Source organism: Scomber japonicus, chromosome 10, assembly GCF_027409825.1.
Source record: "Scomber japonicus isolate fScoJap1 chromosome 10, fScoJap1.pri, whole genome shotgun sequence".
NCBI lineage: Eukaryota > Metazoa > Chordata > Actinopteri > Scombriformes > Scombridae > Scomber > Scomber japonicus.
This window is the reverse complement of record NC_070587.1, coordinates 8,067,923-8,087,166: the sequence shown is the minus strand read 5'-3', so window position 1 is coordinate 8,087,166 and position 19,244 is coordinate 8,067,923. Positions and strand designations below refer to the sequence as shown.

The 19,244-nt window shown below is 43.3% G+C and overlaps 1 protein-coding gene across 2 annotated transcripts in view; it reads left to right on the top strand.

Annotated features, from left to right (window-relative positions):
• The first annotated feature begins 1,301 nt into the window (after positions 1-1,301).
• The window catches only part of si:ch73-22o12.1 (nectin-2), a 76,734-nt gene continuing 58,791 nt past the window's right edge, over positions 1,302-19,244 (top strand). For both annotated transcript variants that reach the window (XM_053326443.1, XM_053326442.1), the window contains exon 1: positions 1,302-1,726. In XM_053326443.1, coding sequence (XP_053182418.1) covers positions 1,639-1,726 — 88 coding nt within the window. In that variant the 5' untranslated portion in view covers positions 1,302-1,638. The remainder of the gene's footprint in view (positions 1,727-19,244) is intronic.

Here is a 19,244-nt window from a genome sequence, read left to right as displayed (position 1 = left end):
GTTTCTCTGAGCATGTTGGTGCTGAAACACTCAGCTACAGACGGCTGCCAATTAAAATGTGGCGACAAAAAGTTCTGTTGGCATTTAAAGCCACAGTTGCTTTGTTGGCACGGCTGATGCTTTCACAGTCTCTGGATTTACAGTAGGCAAGGAGTGGAAAGAAAATACTCTTTTCTCTTTTGAAGGCTTAAAACTTAAAAAAGGAAGAACGCATTTCAATTGTTCACTTATTTCTGTGAGGTGCAGAACATTGTTTGACCTCTGATCAGTATCAACACCTTCAAAATCTGCACCTCAGTAGTACAGTCTGAAAATAAGAAGATGACACTGGTGGGGAATTTGGAAATGGAAAAGAACGGAAGGAACTGAGCAGCACAGTTTAAACTGTGGGACTTATGGAGATGTAATTACATTGGCTGTAAACCACTTGGGTATAGGGATTAGACCTAAACCAGATAATGCCTTTGCTATGCTAGTATGCACCCTGCTTCAGAGGAAAATAGGACAAAATGAATTGGAAGTTATTTTGTGGAAGAAAAAAAAATCTCATCAACAGGGAGTCTGCAAATAGATACATGAGAAGCTGTTTCCTCTTGATGTGATTTCGCTGACTGCCACTGGATTTGTTTTTGCCGTTCATTAATGAAGGTTTATTGATTTTGGCATCCGTTGTTCTGGAGTTTACGGAATACAGCAGCCAATCTCAATTGTGTGTGCAGAAACAAACAGCAGAGGGCGTAAGAATCATCTGTTTCCACGTGCCTCGCCACTATACAACACAACAGACTCCCTTAGATTGATTGTGTAGTAACTTCATTATGTTTTAGACTGACTTCTGCTTTTCTGTAGATAATATTTACATTAATTGCTAGTGATTTAATTATACACATGTGGAGCGGTGGCTGCAAATGAATCAAAAATGACTAAGTATTCAGTATTGGTTGTAAATTATGCTATTCAACAATTGAATCTTAAACATAGGGCTTCACATGTAAGCTACTATACATATGTGGATATGCAGTCTACCATGCTTTTAAATAACGTGAATGTGGTTTCTACTAAATGCAGGAATCTCCAGCAAAAGAAAAATCCGCTGTGGTGTCAAGATGTTAGATTTAGTTGCACGTTCTGTTTTCTAAGGAGGGGGGGCGGGGGGACTGCTTTTTGGCTATTTCAACAAGTTGTACCCAGAGGTGCCCCTCCTGCTATCACCGGTCCTAATTGGTTTTTAGGAAGCAGGGCTGTGACGCCTCTCAGGCTGATGACATCATCCAGTCAGTCACACAGTTGGACCGCGGTGCGCTCAGACTCAGAGGATAGTTGTTGGAGCAGAGAGCACGGCAACAGCAGCAGCAGTTCATTACACCCAGACCACCAGCTGGAGGAAATATTTACCTGTGCGCCGCCAGGACGAACTCAGAGGGATTTTCATTAATTTTCATCAGACTCAGTCTTAAAGGCGCAGTGAGTGACACTTGAAATAGTAATCTCTGTCGGACCCACTGATCTGTCCTGTATCCAGACAAGTTTTTTTCCGCCTTGAATGAGTGAGAATTTACCCAGAGACTGAATCCAACCTTTTGCATATATTTCGGAGAGACAGCGCGCCTGGTTTCATAAAGAGGAGCGTAATCAACCATGGCGAGACATGACGCCCGAAATTGGCATGACTGCGTTAAAGTGACCAGACTGTTCTTCTTGGTCGCGTCGATACTTTTACTACAAGGTAAGAAATGGACACTTTTTTTTGAACTTCCAGCTGATTATTAACCACACTCCACCTTTCATTTCCTTTTTTCTGAGCTTTGAAACAATTAACAGGAGATAAATTTAAACCTGACCCCCACCTGTCAGGGCGGTGACAGACAGGTGCTTTTCTCGCTCGCTGTATTTTACTGTTTTTGAGCTTTAACCCATAGATATCTCAAGAGTTGTGCTTACCCTGACATAAAATGAAAGATTTGAACGTGATACTTCAATGTAACCAAATTCTTGACATAGACAATCTGTGTCGCTCTTTGACCCGAGTTTCGGTCGGTGACTCACGCCATATTTAGTTTTCTAGGTGTGGCTCAGTGGAGTCGCAGGTGCTTTCCGGTACCTTCATCTCCGGTTCCAGATGAGCCACTGCTTCAGTCTGTTCTTGGTATATATAGCCTATACTCTTGCCCTAAAGGCAGTCTTTTCCTCCACAACATCCCCCTGCTCCTTTTCTACCCCCACACATCACCATTTATTAGTTACAGTTCAGTTGAGAAAAATGGAGATAGGAAACAGCTCTTAATGTACATAAAGAGATATTGAGTCTTTTAACCTATACTAGCTTCCTTCTTCACTTGTAACTTAATTTTAGTGAACCACTCCCATGTAGGACTGCATTTAAAATTAAGTAGGGCTATTATTACTTTAAACTAGACTACACCTGCTGCTTCCTTGACAACCTCTTTTATACAGGTTAATTATTCAGGTGTTTTTCACTCCACTAGAGATCAGGTAGCCTATGGTACACCAGTCACTGCGAGTAGGCCCAGATATGAGAGAAAACATTCATGGCATGCGGTTAACCTATTAACATATGAATGTGTCTATGTGGATGGGGGGGGGCATGAAACCAGTTCAACATTTTCTTTGGTTCCTCGCTGGGCCAGCTATTTGTTTTGTGTTGTAATTAGGGCAAATATGTAGGGCTGGATCTAACATCCTGGCACAGCTACAGTATACATTTTCAGAAGTGTACAGTAATGTTGTGGATCTCGGAGTTGTTTTAATCACAACTCATAAGCACAGTAACTCTTTTGACTTATTCATGCATGCAGTGGACTGTTTTTTGTACAGTTTCATTGTACAGAACATGAAGTGCTCTTAGGGGATGGAGGGAAGTGGGGGGAAAACCAAACAAAAGGTTTTTACATATTTATGAGCATTGGAGAAAAAAAAGCATGCTTAACCAGAAGAAGCAAACACATTGCTTCTCAGTTTTCTTTCATTTGAGTCATTTACTTCTCCTAAAATGAACCTCTGACCTCCTTTTGGGTAATAGTTAAGCTATGCTACTTAAACTCAAACTTTTCAGTTGTCTACTTTGCATTTTTAGTTTCCCAGTACCTCTCAGATTTGACAGCAACCACATACCTCCACTTTTATCCTGCTAGTCAGAGAAGTGGTTTAATTCTCTGCAACATTTTCAGTTAAAACGACCTTGCTTTAATGTAAAAATCCACTATTGAGTGTGATGGATTTTTAATGAAGGTAGGTTTCTGTAGTTACACACACATATTTACCTTTAATAAAAGCTGGCAGGTGGGGGTCCAGTTTAAGTTCTGAAATTGCATTATAATACCAACCCCCCACTCCCCAGTCAAGTTTGTGGAGGGACTACGGATGTGGGTCAGAAAGGCTTGGCCCATTACCATGGAGATGTTTTTATTAGAAGAGGGGTGGGCTTATGTGAGGGGGAGTTTAGGGTGGGGGATATGAGGCTACACAGCATTGTCTTTATGGCTGAGTAAGCTGCATGCGTGCAGGGGGTGGCTGGCTGGCTGGCTTCCTGAGAAACTGGTGGGCACGCGGGGTCAGGGCCGGGGGAGGATGCTGCTTGGTTCTCTGCTCACAAAAAAAGAATCAGTTCTTATTTTTTTTTATGTGCTGGAAGACATCCAGCAAAGCTACTTCAGATGCACAGCTACTCTTGACGGCTCTCTTCAGTTTTGAGGGAACAGGTGGCTTTTTGGGTGCTTGCTGTTGCAGTGCGCGGGGTTTGTGCCTGAGTTTCAGGATTGGCTGGAATAGAAGCCGGGTAGCAACTGATTAAGACAGGCGATGCCCCACCTCCCCTCTTTCCCACCCGCTACTTGAAACCTCTCTCTCTCCCGCCATCCCTCGCTCCCTCCCCCACCTCTGCCGTCAAGTACATACAGGGGCCTTGTTCTTGTCTCTGTTTATTTTCAGCTATCTTTCATTCTCTCCTGTCCAGTGCTTTTGTTTGACTGACAGTAGTCATTGCTTTATTCAAATGGCCTCCCTCCCCCGTCTCCCTGCCTCTCTGTGGACTCAAGGCCATGCTGTTTATGACAGGAACAACATGCAGACAGACAGGAAAATAAAACACATGTGACCTCAGCACAGTCTGTCACCATGGCTGTAGGATTTCTTCTCAGGCAAAGCTGTATGGGCCGTGTTGAAATTGTGTTCATATTGCAAAATCATTATGCAGGGTAGTTTCCAGCATTTTCACAACACTGTGCCCTTCCCTGCCACAAACACACACACACACACTTAGACACTCAATGACTCTGATGTAGTTCTGTTTTTTTGCTGGCAGTCTCGCTTGTGCAATAGCTCAAACTATTAGCTCTAACTATTTGCTTACACATGGAGAGATTCTTGTGTGAACACTGGTTGTGCCAAGCCAGGGACCATTCATCATGACAAAAGGAATGAGCATTACACTCTGTTTATTAAGAAGGAGGTATTGTAAGTCATGGATCATGAGGAGGTTTTTTTTTTTGCACCTAATAATAAAAGAAGGAAAAAGTACGTCCTTAGTATCTCATTAGTCCCTGTGGAGCGAGAGTCTTCGGTCTCAGTTTGGTTTTTGTGTTAATGACTGTAGTGGTTAGTTCCTATCATTATGTAAATGAGCTGTCCTTGCCCCTTCGCACCGGCCCTGTAAATGTCACAAGGATTTTGAAAAGGTCAGGTGTGTGTGTGTGTGTGTGTGTGTGTGTGTGTGTGTGTGTGTGTGTGTGTGTGTGTGTGTGTGTGTGTGTGTGTGTGTGTGTGTGTGTGTGTGTGTGTGTGTGTGTGTGTGTCTTTTATGTGTGTAAGAAAGTCTCGCTGTGGCTGTGACATGTGCTAGTATGTACATACACATTTACTAAGGACCCTTCCTGTTTAAATGACACATCTGTAACCCCCCACTCCCACTTTTATAATCACCATTAAGAGTTTGTTGATTCAGACATAAAAGTGTGCTTGAATTTACTTAATGGCTTCATGCAGACGTGAGAGTGATACCAAGTAAGTGTGTGTGTATGTGTAAATGGACACTGTGTGGCCCCATTAATTTTGAATAACTAACTTATACAATGATTGAAGAAAACATTTGGCATTTTACCAAATGAGCCTAATGATTTTGACAGCTTCCTATTATTACTTTTTATTTCTGCAGGTATGTGATAAAAAGAAAAAAAAAAGATCCCCTCTTAGAGTCAATGTTTAATGGCTGCCTAGAAATGGAGTACCTCTTATCCAACAATACACCAGCGATGAATGGAAAGCTCTTTAATAGATGTATTGAAAACATTTGAGCAACAGGCGCTTTTCATTTTTAAAAACCTTTTTATATGGATGTTATATTGATTTAAATGATGTTGATCCTCGACATCTTACAGGGTTTTAGATATTACAGATATTTTGATAAAGGAGTTTCAGTGGAGAAAAAAAAAGAGTTTTCATTACCAATAACCAGAAACACACATGATCCATCAGGTTTATTGTTGACTTGACAAATATTATTAGACAGAATGGATAGATCTGAAGAAAGGGAAGTCGATCTTGTCACTTCTTGTTGCATTTTAGGCTGCGGTATTGGACCACAAAAGACAATAGAGTACACCCACACACACACACACACACACACACACACACACATACAGCTGGTGATGAATAATGTCCGTAACCTGAGGCTGCGCCGTAAGTCAGATGACATTCCAATAATAGGGAGGAGCTGTCACATTGCAGGATGACAGTGCATGTGTGCGTTAGTGTTTCTTTCTAAAATTGGTTTGTATCATCCTCATCAGCAACCCTGTTATCTTGCACAGACATCAGATCTGAGGACATCCCTTTTTATCTCTCCCTGCTCATTTAACTGACTCTTTGAGGATACTTTTTCTTTAACTTGTAAGTAATGATAGTGGCTTTCCTGTAACAAGAGAGCCAAAACCAATAGCTGTGTGACGGCGGGCGGCGTCTCCATGTCGGAAGTCCCCTCTATTGCCCTCCGCCTACATGTACATGCAGGGTGGATGGTGGCACCCTGCAGTCACACCGAGAGCCCCCACAGGGATGTTTGTGTTTGGCTCTAAGTGTTGCCAGACTGCTGGAGTCAGTCACATCTGATCCAAAGGAAAATGAGCAAAAATCCTCATCTTAGAAGGAATGCCAAATATCATTAATATGAATAGAGCAGCTGAGGGGTTTCCAAAAACACAACTGCACTGCATTCGATGATGTTCTTGGCAGAGATGTTGGGTTAAACTGCTATCTATGTCAGATCTGTGTGCATTAGCTCACACACTGGTATCTGTGGAAATCATTCTATAATGAACTCCAACCACCCACATGTTTCTAGATAATAGAGAGTTTTAAGACTGTACTATTTGCTGTAATAGCATCCCAGCAGCTTATCCTGTATGAAATGCTTTAAAGCATGTGGCTCACTTCATTTTTTGGTCACACACACATTTTCACACCATTAATTTAGACACCACCTGCCAAATCTGCATCTATGTCTAACAAACGCTAGATGGAATTTAGGGAGATGCAGGTCAAACCTATTACAGCTTCACCAATGTGGAGAATGAGCAGAAATTCCACGTGAAGATCCATTGAAAAGCAGCCAAACTCCTTTAAAATGAAATATCCTTAATTAACTATGCTTGGGTTATGGGTTTCTGCATGACCCCCGCTGTAGTAGAAGCACTGAGGGGGGGAGCAGCGAAGGAGGAGCAGAGTAGTTGGGGGTTGAGGATGTCGACATTTTCAAATTCCATAGCACAGCTTCTTGGCAGGAGGGGGAAGGAGGATTTCGAAAAACGGTGTAAATGAGTGAACCAGTGAGGCCAAGAATTATCAGCTCATTTTAATCTAGTCGTACCTCCCTCCCTTCTTCTTTTAAAGCAGGAGAGACAAATTTATCAGTGAAACAGCCCTCCGTTGAATAATCTATTGATTAACTTTGTTGTATACCTCAATGGAAATTTGTCTCTTGCAGCAAAAAGTACACACACACCACACATAGGGCAGCACACCATTCAAATCATCCAGAATATCTTTTGGAAATAATATTGTGGATTGTGAGGGTCTGCTTGCACTAACCTTTCTCTTTTTATTATTACAACCTGACCTGTATTCGCTCTCTGTCATCTTTCTCCTCTTTCCTCTGTCTTTGTCACATTCTTTTATTTCTGAAATCCTCCCTTTAGTGCGCTCAGCAGATCTTTGTGGAACTAAGCACTGAGGCCCTTGACGGTGTCCTCGGCGTGTCCCTTCCATATACACACACACACACATATACTCATTAGCAGTCACCTTAATGTGTCTAAATGTAGTTTGCGAGGTGGAAGGTGGTTTGCGTTATTGATCCGGTATTGAATGGTGGATGATGCAGTGCCCTTATGTGATATTGAAAACATTAGGGCTCGCTCTATCGGGTTGACAGCGCTATGAAACATCTCTCTCTCTCCCCTCCTCCTCTGCTAATCCCTCCCTGTGTCCTCTCTGCCCCTAGTTCGTGAAATGGCGAGCTCTTTCTACCTATGTTCTATGTCCCATCTCACGCATTTTACTCCTTTTGATCAACATGTGTTAACGACAACATCCCAGCCGGTCTTGTCTGTTTTTGTTACCTATCTGTACACCTTTGCTCTACTATTAATATACACACACACACACACAAACACAAACACAAACGTGCTGCATCTTCATCACATCTGACTTTGACAAGGTCATGTCAAATTCACACTTATCACCAGAGCCAGTGGACAGGCTGGCTAGAGGAGAAAATTGAATTTGGTATGACAGGGCCTTGTCAGGTCCACGGGAGCTGGATATAGAGTCGTGCTCCCCAAAAAACCTTCTGCGCACCGGCTGTTTTCAATTCAGTCAGCTTTCCCCATGATCGAAGGAGACTTATCTGTGCAACAGGGTAAAATTACACACTGCAATATAAAGAAAATGTAGTATCCTTACACAGATATCATCTTTTGAGAAATATGAGATAAGGAAACAGACTACGCCATCGCTGAGATAATGCAGAGCAGGTTTATTTTTCATGGGAGCATGTGGAGAGTATTCTTGTGTTTCACAAAACAAGCCCCGCTGCTACGACTCTATGTCGCGACTGATATCAGCGCTATTGTTTCATTTGTTGTTTTAAAAATATGTCGCCATGCTGCTCTGATAAAGAAGCAGCACAGTCGTCATTAGTCCCCAGAGCCTTGAAATGGCAGGAGCATTTAAATCCTCCCCTGAAGCAAACACCACATTAAGGTCAAACGGAGGCAGCAGGTTTATTCAGTTATCAGTGCTGTGTTTTGTCAACAGGGGTGTGTCAGGGTTTGTTTGGTGTGGCTCCTTAGGGAGAGCTGGCCCTCCTTCGTTTGAAGCAATTTGTCTCATATCTGCTCAGCTGATTGCCTGTTCTTTAATCTGTCACTCTCTCCCTGTCACATTTGTGCCTTTTTACTTCGACTTCTCCAGCTTGATTCATTCTTCCTCTTTCCTCTCTCCGTCTTTCCCTGTTTACGTCCTTCTGTAATGCTCCAACTTCCTCCTCTCTGTAATTTGGTCTGCATAATTGATCCATCCGCTCAGTAAATTGCTGTCTCTTACTGTATTTCTTTTCCTCCTGTTCTTTGTTCTCCTTCCCCCCTCTGTTCTTCGTCATCAATCCCTCGTTTCTGCTTCTGTAATTGGAATGTCTGTTGCTTTCCTCTATCCTCTTACTCTCCCTTTCCCCTTAATCTCTCTTCTTCTGTTGTGCAGCTTTCTTCTTCTCCTCCCTGTCCCACCGTCCAATTCCTCAGTTGTCTCTTCTACCTATGTCAGCCTTGGAGTTTCTCCTTAAGCCTATCCAAACTGCCTATGCTACTTTCCCTCTCCTACTCTCATTTGCTTGCTCGGTCTCTCGCTCTACTTTTCTCCTCTCATACTTCCTGAACAGACCCAGTCTTGCCCACAGACATTTGTATTGAAGGCATCCCTACCTTCCTACCTCCCTTAACGAGGTCTTCTGTTTCTTTTTTCTTCTACACATCAATCATTCTCTCTCTCTCTCTCTTTCTCTCTCTCTCTCGTACACTTTTCCTCCTCTCCCTCCTTCTCCTCTAATGGCAAAGAACACCTCCTCCCACTCAACCCTGGTGGGCATTTTTTGAAGGTTAAGTTGCTGTGACACTTTTACAGTGTTTCACTCCACCACACCCCTCCCCACAATTATCTCACCCTATTCTCCCTCTGTCTCCCTCATCACCACCACCTCCTTACACGCCTGCCACAAACACACACGTACAGCACAAACGGTACATAAATTGTGGAAACATGCACACAATTCTCAGGGATTTTCGGGGCTGAGTTGATGGTTGAGTCACTTGATTACTGTACAGAGGAGTGCAAGGGGAAGTGACAGAGCAAAGGCAAGTAAGCGTGTGAGCTAAGCAGGGGAGGTAAGACAGGCAAATGGAAACAGATGCTGGATTTATTTCATTTTCAGCAGAGCTAACTTGTCGTGCAGTGCTGGGATCAGGCTGACAATGTCCACTCCCCTGCTGCTAGATGCTGTCACACACTCGTCTCCCCCGCAGGCAGTCACTAGTCCAGTAATATAGCTTGACTCATCTAACAAGAATCTCACACTGAAGTAGAAATGGGATTACTTTTGAAGAGTTAATTCACAAAGTACAATGTAATACAATCCAGCGGTGTAACCGAAAAAGCAGCTTTATGAAGCTTAATGTTCACTTTTTGCTGAGACTGTGTTTGAGAGACACCGCACAAATCTATTTGAATATAGACAGATAATTGTGAGCATAGTATCACTAAAAGTGTACTTTTCTTAATCACAAAGAACAACATCTATAACAGTTGTTGCTCTATAATGTAGATTATGACTCTAAATGCAGTCAGACATTTACAGCAGACATTAATTTAACTTTTCTGTTCAAAATATAGAAGAGTTGAAACTGTTCATATTTGTAATTTAATCAACTATTTTGACCATCAGTTTTATTTTGAGACATTTTCTAAACAACGTCTAACATTTGCTTGCACCAGTTCCTTTACTTGTATACTTTGTGCTTTTAATTTTTTTAATTTTTTAATTTTTTACATCATTTTAAATCATTTGAATCTTTGGGTTTTGGACTGTTGAGTAACAATTTAAAGACTTCACCGTGGGGCTCTGGGCAATTGTTTTTTCAACAAGACAAAATGAAAAAAAAATTGGCATTGACTAATTGACTAAAAAATTGTTAGTTACAGCCTTAAAATCTGAAGTTATTGTTTCAAGTTTTTGCTATCAGTAAATCTGACAGCATGTTCCTTGTTTGCTAATAGTGGACAAACAGGATATTATTTTGAGGTGGAAGTCTTTGTTAAACCTGTCATCATAAATATTTAACTTTTATGTTAAACAAATATTTGCACAAGAAATTCAGCATTCAACAGCAGCAACCTTGAGATGTTGTTTTTAGTCTGCTGCTAGACAGAATGATGCACTCGGTGTTACTGAAAACAGAGACACTATTGTTCTCAGTCCAAGCTTAGAGACCCGCCTCCTCCTTCCTCCCCTCTGACTCTAACCCCTCCATTCCCCCCTAATCCAGGTGAGCTGAGGGAGACCACTGAAAAGGCCATCCTTTGTCCTCCCTCCCCTTCCCTTTCTCCCCTGCGCCACACCTGTATCAGCGGACAGACCTGCCTTTGAGTAGTGCCCCTAGAGGGAAAGTAGCTTTGTAACAAGAGATGATTGGGTAGTTTCTTTTGAAATGGAGGCTGATGGAGGTTGTTGGTTTTTTTTTGTTTTGTTGTGTGGAGGACCACTGTGGAGCCTTTTTTTTTAAGAGGTTTTCTTAGTACACAAGACCTTGATTCGTTCCACAAAGTGCATTTGTGTGCAGAAAGTCAAATATTTGTCATTTCACATACACATGCTCGTTACTTGGCTCCTCGCTGTTTTGGCTTTCTATCTTGGCCCCTTTAGGAAGAGCCGGGAGAGAGGAGAAAGAAAAGTACCTTCTCTGCTGACTTGTACTTGTCACTAAGACCCTCTGGGTATGTGCTCTCTCCCTCAGGTTGCTGGGAGCCATCTCCTGATTCCTCCTCCTTTTTTAAAAGCTTTTAAAGGAAACGCTTTAATCGCTTACTTGTGTCCTTTTCCTCTCTTCCCACTTTCGTCCTCTCGCAACAAGCTCGCGGCTGATTTGTGCACCAGTGATTCATGAATTTATCTCTGGCACAGTACAGTCATGCAGGGTGCACGCATGAGTGTGCGCATCTCGAGTGTGTGTGCGGTCTGAGCGACAGAAGAAGGCTGCATGCTGGGGGGGGAGAAGGTAGGGAGGGAGAAGCAGAGAGGGAATGTGCTGTGATGCCAGCCGTGATTAGAGCTGTAGCACTCGCCGTTTAAACACACATTTAAATAGACACTGACTGGGGAAATGGGGGGTGAGGTGAGGAAGAGGATGTGGTTCCTCTGCTTGTGTAAACTAAAACAAGTGTTTGCAATTGTCCTGGTTTTAAATAGAAGTCCCTCAGGCTCCACCTACCAACTTTCTCTTGTTCATTTGTGTCTGTCTCTTTCTCTGGCTCACATCCACATTCTCCCTCTTCTTTTCATTCTTTACTTTTGACACAGAATTGCTTTATCTGGCATAGATTATTGATGTCCTCCATAGATGCTTTTCTCTCTTGAGTTGCCCTCTTCTACCCTTCTCCTCTGCATTCTTTCACATGACTCCCCCCTGTGTGTCTGCTCATTTGGCTGTCATTGCCTTCCTCTCTTTCAATTTCTCCCGCCGACCCCCATTCCTTCCAGATGACTTTCTCTCTCCTGTCTCTATCCTGCACATCTCGACCCATTGTTGCTTTCCTTCCTGCCTTCACTTAACGGTATGCCCCCCCCCTCCCCCCTTTTTTGTTCGCCCCACATGCGCCACTCTGCCTTTTCCTCTCTGAACCCGACTTGGGCCTGCTTATCTCAGGTTGAGGTGCCCTACTTTGATTTCTCCCCCAGCCCCATTGCTCTTTGCTCCTCCCCTCCTCTTTCAGTTGTTTATTTACATAGTGAAAGATGGAGGTAGGGCTGTCAGGATGGATTGATGGATGACGTGAGAGGGCATGGGTGAGGGGATCTGGGCGTTTGATGGACGCTCCTGTCAGTCAGGATATTAAAGAATTGGCTGGTTCGTTATTGTAAAAAGGGCTTCTTGAGGTAGACTTTCCAGCTATATTAAGACACTCACCTCAGAGTGCTCATTCCACTCTCCACTGATGTCCTTTTGGTTGCCATAGATCTAACATTATTTCCATAATGCAGCCTTAAAGGTCCTAACGAGCTAAAAGTAAACCATTCGTTAGACGTGTATTGACATTTTAGAACATAGAACCTCTCCGTCAACAGAGACACTTTGCTGCACCACATGTTTGCCCTTTAAAAAGCTCGTCCCTAGTAGATGACATAATTATGCAGTGTCAACGTGTGACAAGCTGAGCTTAGCTACATTAGAAGAATTAATATGCACAGTGTAGGAGGGAGCCTGTCCACGATCTTCTAATGCTTATAGCCACTCAATTCCCTCCGCTCATCTTGGAAAGCCATCACATTCTGGAGCAAGTTATCTCAGAAGCCATCAAGGGTAATGTCAGACTGCCTTTTTTCCATAGTAGCTGGTTTTAGGACTCATGTAATCTGCATCAGTATTGCATTCATTTGTCAAGTATAATGAATGCACTTGAGCTTTTACTTGGCCATTTAATGCTGACACTGGGGTTAATTGGCCTTAAAAGAATCAGATAGCGGCTATGATATCATAGTTAGGCCAGTCTGATTACATATTTAATGCATAATTCAATATGAGACCATATGCCTATGGAAGATTGAAACCTGAATTGATCTTAATGTGACACATGTTGATTGGAGTCCATCTAAACACACAATTTTTACGCAATGCTAGAGGCATGGCTCTGGGGCAGTGATGGTTGGTTAGTTGACAACTGTGGTCCAGATGGAAACATTGACGACTAGGGATTTGCATGTAAATTTGTACAGACATCATGGTCAAAGAGGATGAACATACAATTCCCTCTATCATTAGACCCTCAAATCGAATCAAAGGAAAAACTCCCCCAAAAACCCTTTTTAACTGGGGACAAATGAAAGAAACATTAAGAAGAGCAACAGAGGAGGGATCCATCTTCCTACATGGATGTGCAATAGATGTCATGTGTACAGAATAGACCAAAAAAAAGAATGACTATATGGAAATCAGGATGACAAAATTACATGGATTGTAAACATGTATGAAAAATATGATTGTAAGATATCATGTGAAATATCTTGTCAACTATTGCATGGATTGGCATTTGCTAGATCTCAGCATTGACTAAATGGCTTGGCACAAAATTTTGCACAGACATTTATGGTTCCCAGGTGATGCACTCATTTCTTTTCTCTTTCTCTTTTTATGCCATTAAAAACGAACTTGACAGCCGTTGGATGGATTGCTGTGAACTTTGGTACAGACATTTATTGTCCCCAGATGATGAATTTTAATAACTTTGATTCCCTGACCTTTTACCTAGCACCAACATCAGCTTAAATGGTCAGTTTTTTATTATGAAAAGTAAGTAATAATACACCCACCAGCTTCAGCCGGTGATAACATGCTTAAAGCCAAACTAAGATGGTCAACATGGCAGACATTATACCTGCTGAGTATCCACGTTTTAGCATAGTCATTGTGGGCATGCTGATATTCCACTGCCGAACTGCACCCCCATAGAGCTGCTAGGATGGCTATAGACTCTTAGTCTTGTTATAATGCGTTTAAATGTTATTTCAGAGACTTTTCCACTCAAGTTGGATGGAGATGGAGATACATTTCATGAAAAATAGGATATAAATGAGGAACAGCTATACATCAGAGCTTTTCTTTTCAGTTTGAAATAAATGTAGCTGGTAGCATTCGAGAACAGTAAAAATGAAGACAGTGGAGTTGGAGCCCAGCAGTGCAGCTACCTGCTGTGCCAAATACTGTATCAATCACACCAAGCACAGGTCAGCATAGTAAGCTTGAGAAGCATGGACCTTACAGGTTGAAATATCACAGCAGTTCTCTTGATGAGGTGCTGTCCAAAGAGTGAACTCTAACTTGAGTGCTATTTTACTTTGCCACAGTATTCTTCATGCATGGTTACCCCAGTTTGAGCCAATGAAACTGAAGCCCTAATCTTCAGTAAAGTGGTGGCAATAAGCACAATTCCCAGCTTATTTTTGTGAAGAAGCTGTAGCCACATCGAGGAGGTAATACCACCAGCTATGCACTGAACTGTATAATATCTTGGTGACATAGCACAGTGTACAGTATGTGTTAAACATATTGTTTTTGCTGTGAAAGTAAGGGATACATCTAACTGTAGATACAAGGGGTACAGAGTATTGATTTGGGCGTGTGTGTTAAAAAGTGGACATTTCCTGTTCAAGTGAAAGGCTGCTTGGAGGACCTGTTGACAAATTGAAGGTATTGGTCAGTCTAGCACAAAATCATTAGATCACCTAACAGTTGACAAACCCTATTTGTGCTGACTCTGTAACGGCAGAACTGACAGGAAAAAAGGGGCTGTAGAGATCATGTGAATGGCATGCTGTGGGATGAGCAAGGGGAAGAGGCGAGTGCAGGCCACGCTGTTAGAGGTAAATGTATGTTGGCAGTAGCTAAAGGGAGGGAAAGAGTGAGAGCACAATGGTGAGTGGAGAGAGGGGAGCCTGTTACTGAACCATCAGTGGCGGTAATGAGACACAGGTGCAGCTCGTGGAACTACATCCCCTGTCAGAGAAGGAGAGGCCGACTACAAGGGTAGAAACTAGGCAAAAAATACTGTAGAGAAACACGACTCAATGCAGTTCAACATTGATTGAACATCATTACTTATGAGCATGCACACCCCCATAAGAGTTCTTCCACAATCACCCGAAAACAGTAGGTACCCTGGGGATGTGTCAGTACCCTGGGCGCTGAGGCTTTTTCTGACTCTCCATTCATTTGGATCTATTTTGAGCGCCTTGTTAAAAAAGTGCAACACATTAAAAACAAGCATGACATACAGCCACATCATGGAAATAATTCTGGGTCTTCGTTTGTTCCTCATCATCTCTGATCATTTCATTTAGACTTGGTTTTTCAAACATATGCTAATGAATGAGAAGCCAGGAAAAGCAAGCTACAGTATGCAAAGCTCCAGCAACTGATTTCAGTACTTGATTGTTAATGAACTTATATTTGGTTTGCTTGCTAAAAACAGAAGCTGTTGGATTAGTCGTAAAAGCTACTTCAAAAATCGGTTAGCAGAAAGGATGCAATGAGAAAAAGATTAAAGAGGACAGAGGGGAGAAAGTAAGGTGACAGATTGAGATAGGAGAGAGAAAGAAACAGAGGTAAAAGAGGAAAGAAGGGCACAAGCTGCACTGGGAAAGGTGTTAATACATTGTCAGGGGTATTGAATCAGAGAGGTGTGTGTAAGGATGTGAGCCGAAGATACACACTTCCTGCCGCAGGCAAGGTGGAGTGACTGCAATACTTGTTTTTCTTGGCCAATTTAGAGATTGAGACAATGCCACAAACCAGATGGATTTTTTTTACTGCAGGAAACGTGTGTGTGTGTGTGTGTGTGTATATGTATAAACGGATGTGTATCGTGTGATCCGGCACAGGTGCATGTGAGTGCATGATTTGTTAGACATCAGAGAGAATAAGGGAATGGCCTTTGTATTCAGCCAAGACTGAGTGAGTAAATATTTTGGAGGGGCATGCTGCGTGGTAGATTGTTCTTTTAGGCAGTGGGGGGTGACAATGGAGGAGGGAAAGGAAGATAGCCAAGTCAAGGAAACTGTGAAGCAGCAGCTATGTTTATTCCACCACGCAGAGATGTGAACACAATCTGAGCTTTGTCCTGTGCCCAGGCTAACTTGATGTTAGAGCTAGCTGTGAGACCTCAGATAGACACTAGTGTAAACTACTTTGCTTTTTCCCCTTCATTTGCTGCCAAATGACATCGCTTACTCTGCTATGGAGTTGCCTGCGCTGCCAGTGGTTGCTATCATGGATGAACAATATGTACATGTCCGGGTCCATACCTCTCCTCAGGGTGCCTCTCCACAGGCTGAAGGTGTACACTACAGGATATGAAGCTGGGCATGAGATGATATTCATGCTGAGGCAGCCTTGTTAGAGCAATGTTTCATGTGTGTCTCATTTTCAACAGTAGGAACCTGGTGTGAGTAAGAGAGAACACGTGAACCACGCATACATGCCGAACATGCATGCCGCAGTGCGACCTCCTAGTTGCTGCCTATGTGTTGTATGTATTTGTTTTGCTATTGTGTTAAGGCAGGGCCGCCCCAGTGGGGGTTGCGGGATAAGAGGGGTCATTCATTGATCTTATACAACACACACACACACACACACACACTCACACTCACACACCTCCCTCTCCGGCCTTTCATCTTTACTCTCACAGGCTTCTCTTGTTCTGTCAGTCTCGCTCAAGAGAAAGAAGGCGAGAGAGAGATAGAGGAAGGATGTCAAGGATGGGTAAGAGGAGGGCGGGTAAATGGCGAGAAGGACAACAAGTGATTTGAGTTTCCTGTTGCACGCAAAACCATCGACCAGCCTGCCCCACCCCTACTCCATCACCGCCATTTTGGGTAAAGAGTAACAGGTTGTAGAAGCTCTCCTGCGTCTGTGCACTGTCATGTCCTTTTTCCATCGTTTTCACCCTCTGTCTCTTTAATTGTATCCTCCTCATCTCATCCTTCGCATGCCTCGCCTTAACCCCCACCCCCTCCTCTCCACTCTTCCTCTGTCCATCCCTGGCTCTCCCTGGGGCTTGCCTCAGTGGGTCGGTTCCAGTCTGTCTGTTTGCTGATGACTCCACTTGGAGCAGATGTGATGCTCAGCAGCTGTTGCTCTGCAGCATCCCCCCCCCGCCATCTCTCCATATCTGTCTCTACCTCCCCTCCAATGTCTCTTATGTTCCTATTTATCTACATGTCTTTTTGTTCCCCGCTACGCCGTTGCTCAACTGTAAATTGGCGAGTTTTCATTTTACTCTCAGATCTCTTTTGTCTTCTGTGACTAGCCCCACCAATTCGTTTCACTTTCCAGCCTCCTGATGCAGCTGTTAACATTCAAAGCATATTAGGACTTTTGTCATAACAATAAGTCTGGAATCTCTGTGTGTTTGTCTGCCTCATGAATGCCAACTGTCACACTGTAATCATGTGAAACAAATGCTGGCCATTGATGGCAGCTTTGCAGAGGGCAGAGGGAGGGTATTGTTCCTTCATAAATCTGGCAAAATGAGGAAAATGTGAATGATTCTGTGTTTGTCAGCGCAAATGTGTGTTTGTGTTGTTGTGTTTATCCTCCCAATGACAGAGTGTTGTGCAAAGGCAGGCCCAGAGCTAGAATTAGAATATCTATGTTTAGCCTGATGTTGAGATATATGGAGACAAAATGGGACTTGGACAGTTGGAAAATGATGAAGTGTTTTTTATATTAACAAAGTCCCATCAGTGGTCCGAGCTCCTTTGGAGAGACTTATTAGAATCTTTATTGGCTCTCTCTGAGTTCATTTGTTCTCTCCTTGTCTCTCTGTGAGGCTTCGCTGGCTGGTGAACTGAGCATTCTCTGACAGGTGCCCTCTCGTCTGAGATTAGAAGAAAAGAGGGGTTGGGGGACAGCGGGAGGGGGGTGGGGGGGTGTTCACGTCACTTCAATGACTTCAGCCTGGAGAAATGTGTTTCTGGACAGGCATGTGGTCACGTCTGTGTGGCAGGGGATGCATGTATGATTGTGTGCATAAGCTTGCGTGTGCGTGTCACATCTGTAATTGGTTGCCGCAGCTGCCACCATACCTCACAGCTCGGCCTCTGATCTTTTGGAAATCTGGGATCAGCGGGGCAGATCTGCCTGTTAATCAGCTTTCTAACTCTGTGCTCAGGAATGTCAACCTGTGCACTGCTTTGGAGGCTGGAATATCACCACAACCAGGATTTAATCGCTCCAGAAATCCCTTAATGGGAAACGTTACATGCAGTCTAATTTGAGGATGGTGAGATAAAACTTTTTGTGTGTGTGTGCTTGAGGTTGTGACAGCAATAGTGTTTGTGTGTTCTGTTCACATGAACCGAAACACTGATAAGAGGTATTGAGTGCCACTTTGCCCCTGTGCTCTGAGATGATAAGATTACAACAAGGCCACATCACTGGTGGCTCTCTTTGCACTTTACCCTCTCTGGTCCTCGCTCTCTATGACCCGGAGAGCATTCGTGGTGGCATACGGCACAGCATCACTGGGAAATTCATAGGGGGGAATCATCACTCATTCCTGGTTCCCCTTTGAGGACTGCGCTAATTAGCCGGCGTCTGTGATTAGTTGGCTTGTGTTTGATCTGCTTCACTCCTCTCCCTCTCTGTTGAAAAGGCTGCCTGCTTGTGCTGCAATTTGGCTGTGAAGTGCACCAAAGGCGAATACACACAAGCAGACATGCAAAGACTCAAAAAACAGACCCACAAAGGTGTACACAGCGGCAGATTCTTCCCTGCCTCTCGGAGACACTGCAGGTGGCCTCAGAGACACAGTATCATATACCAGAAAAGCCACACACAAACACACGTGAGCTGCAGTGCTCCAAACTAAAGCATGAAGCAGTTCAGTAGAAACAGTATAGCTGTTAATGTTTCACCACTGCATACCAGGAACTATGTTTACTTTCACTTAGAGAGTTTCAGTGTGTCAATGAAATTTGCTGGGAAAGGCAGATGTTAGACTGCTTACTAAAGCAACACAGGGCGTGGGTGGCTCGCTGAGAAGTGGATTTACTTAACTTAACCCCAAGTGATTACAGCCAAAGATGGGAGAATTATGAATGTAATTAAATTTGTACAAATCCCCCTTTGCTCCCCTTTTTGCATTTGGTCTCAGTGGCAAAACGCAGTAGGGGATATCCATGCTGCATTTAATATGACACAAATAGGAGCAATTCTTTGGCGCGTGACAGAACACTGTCTAATTACACAGAGGCTGTGATATTGAAGAGCCAGTCTGTCCTTGAAGCTGGCCACTGGAGCATGGCAGGGCCATCTCTGTCTGCTCATACCCTCATCTATCTATCTCTCACTTCCCAATCCTCTATCTGTCACTCACTCGCAATAAAGGGGGATAGAAGGTAAACAAAGGCA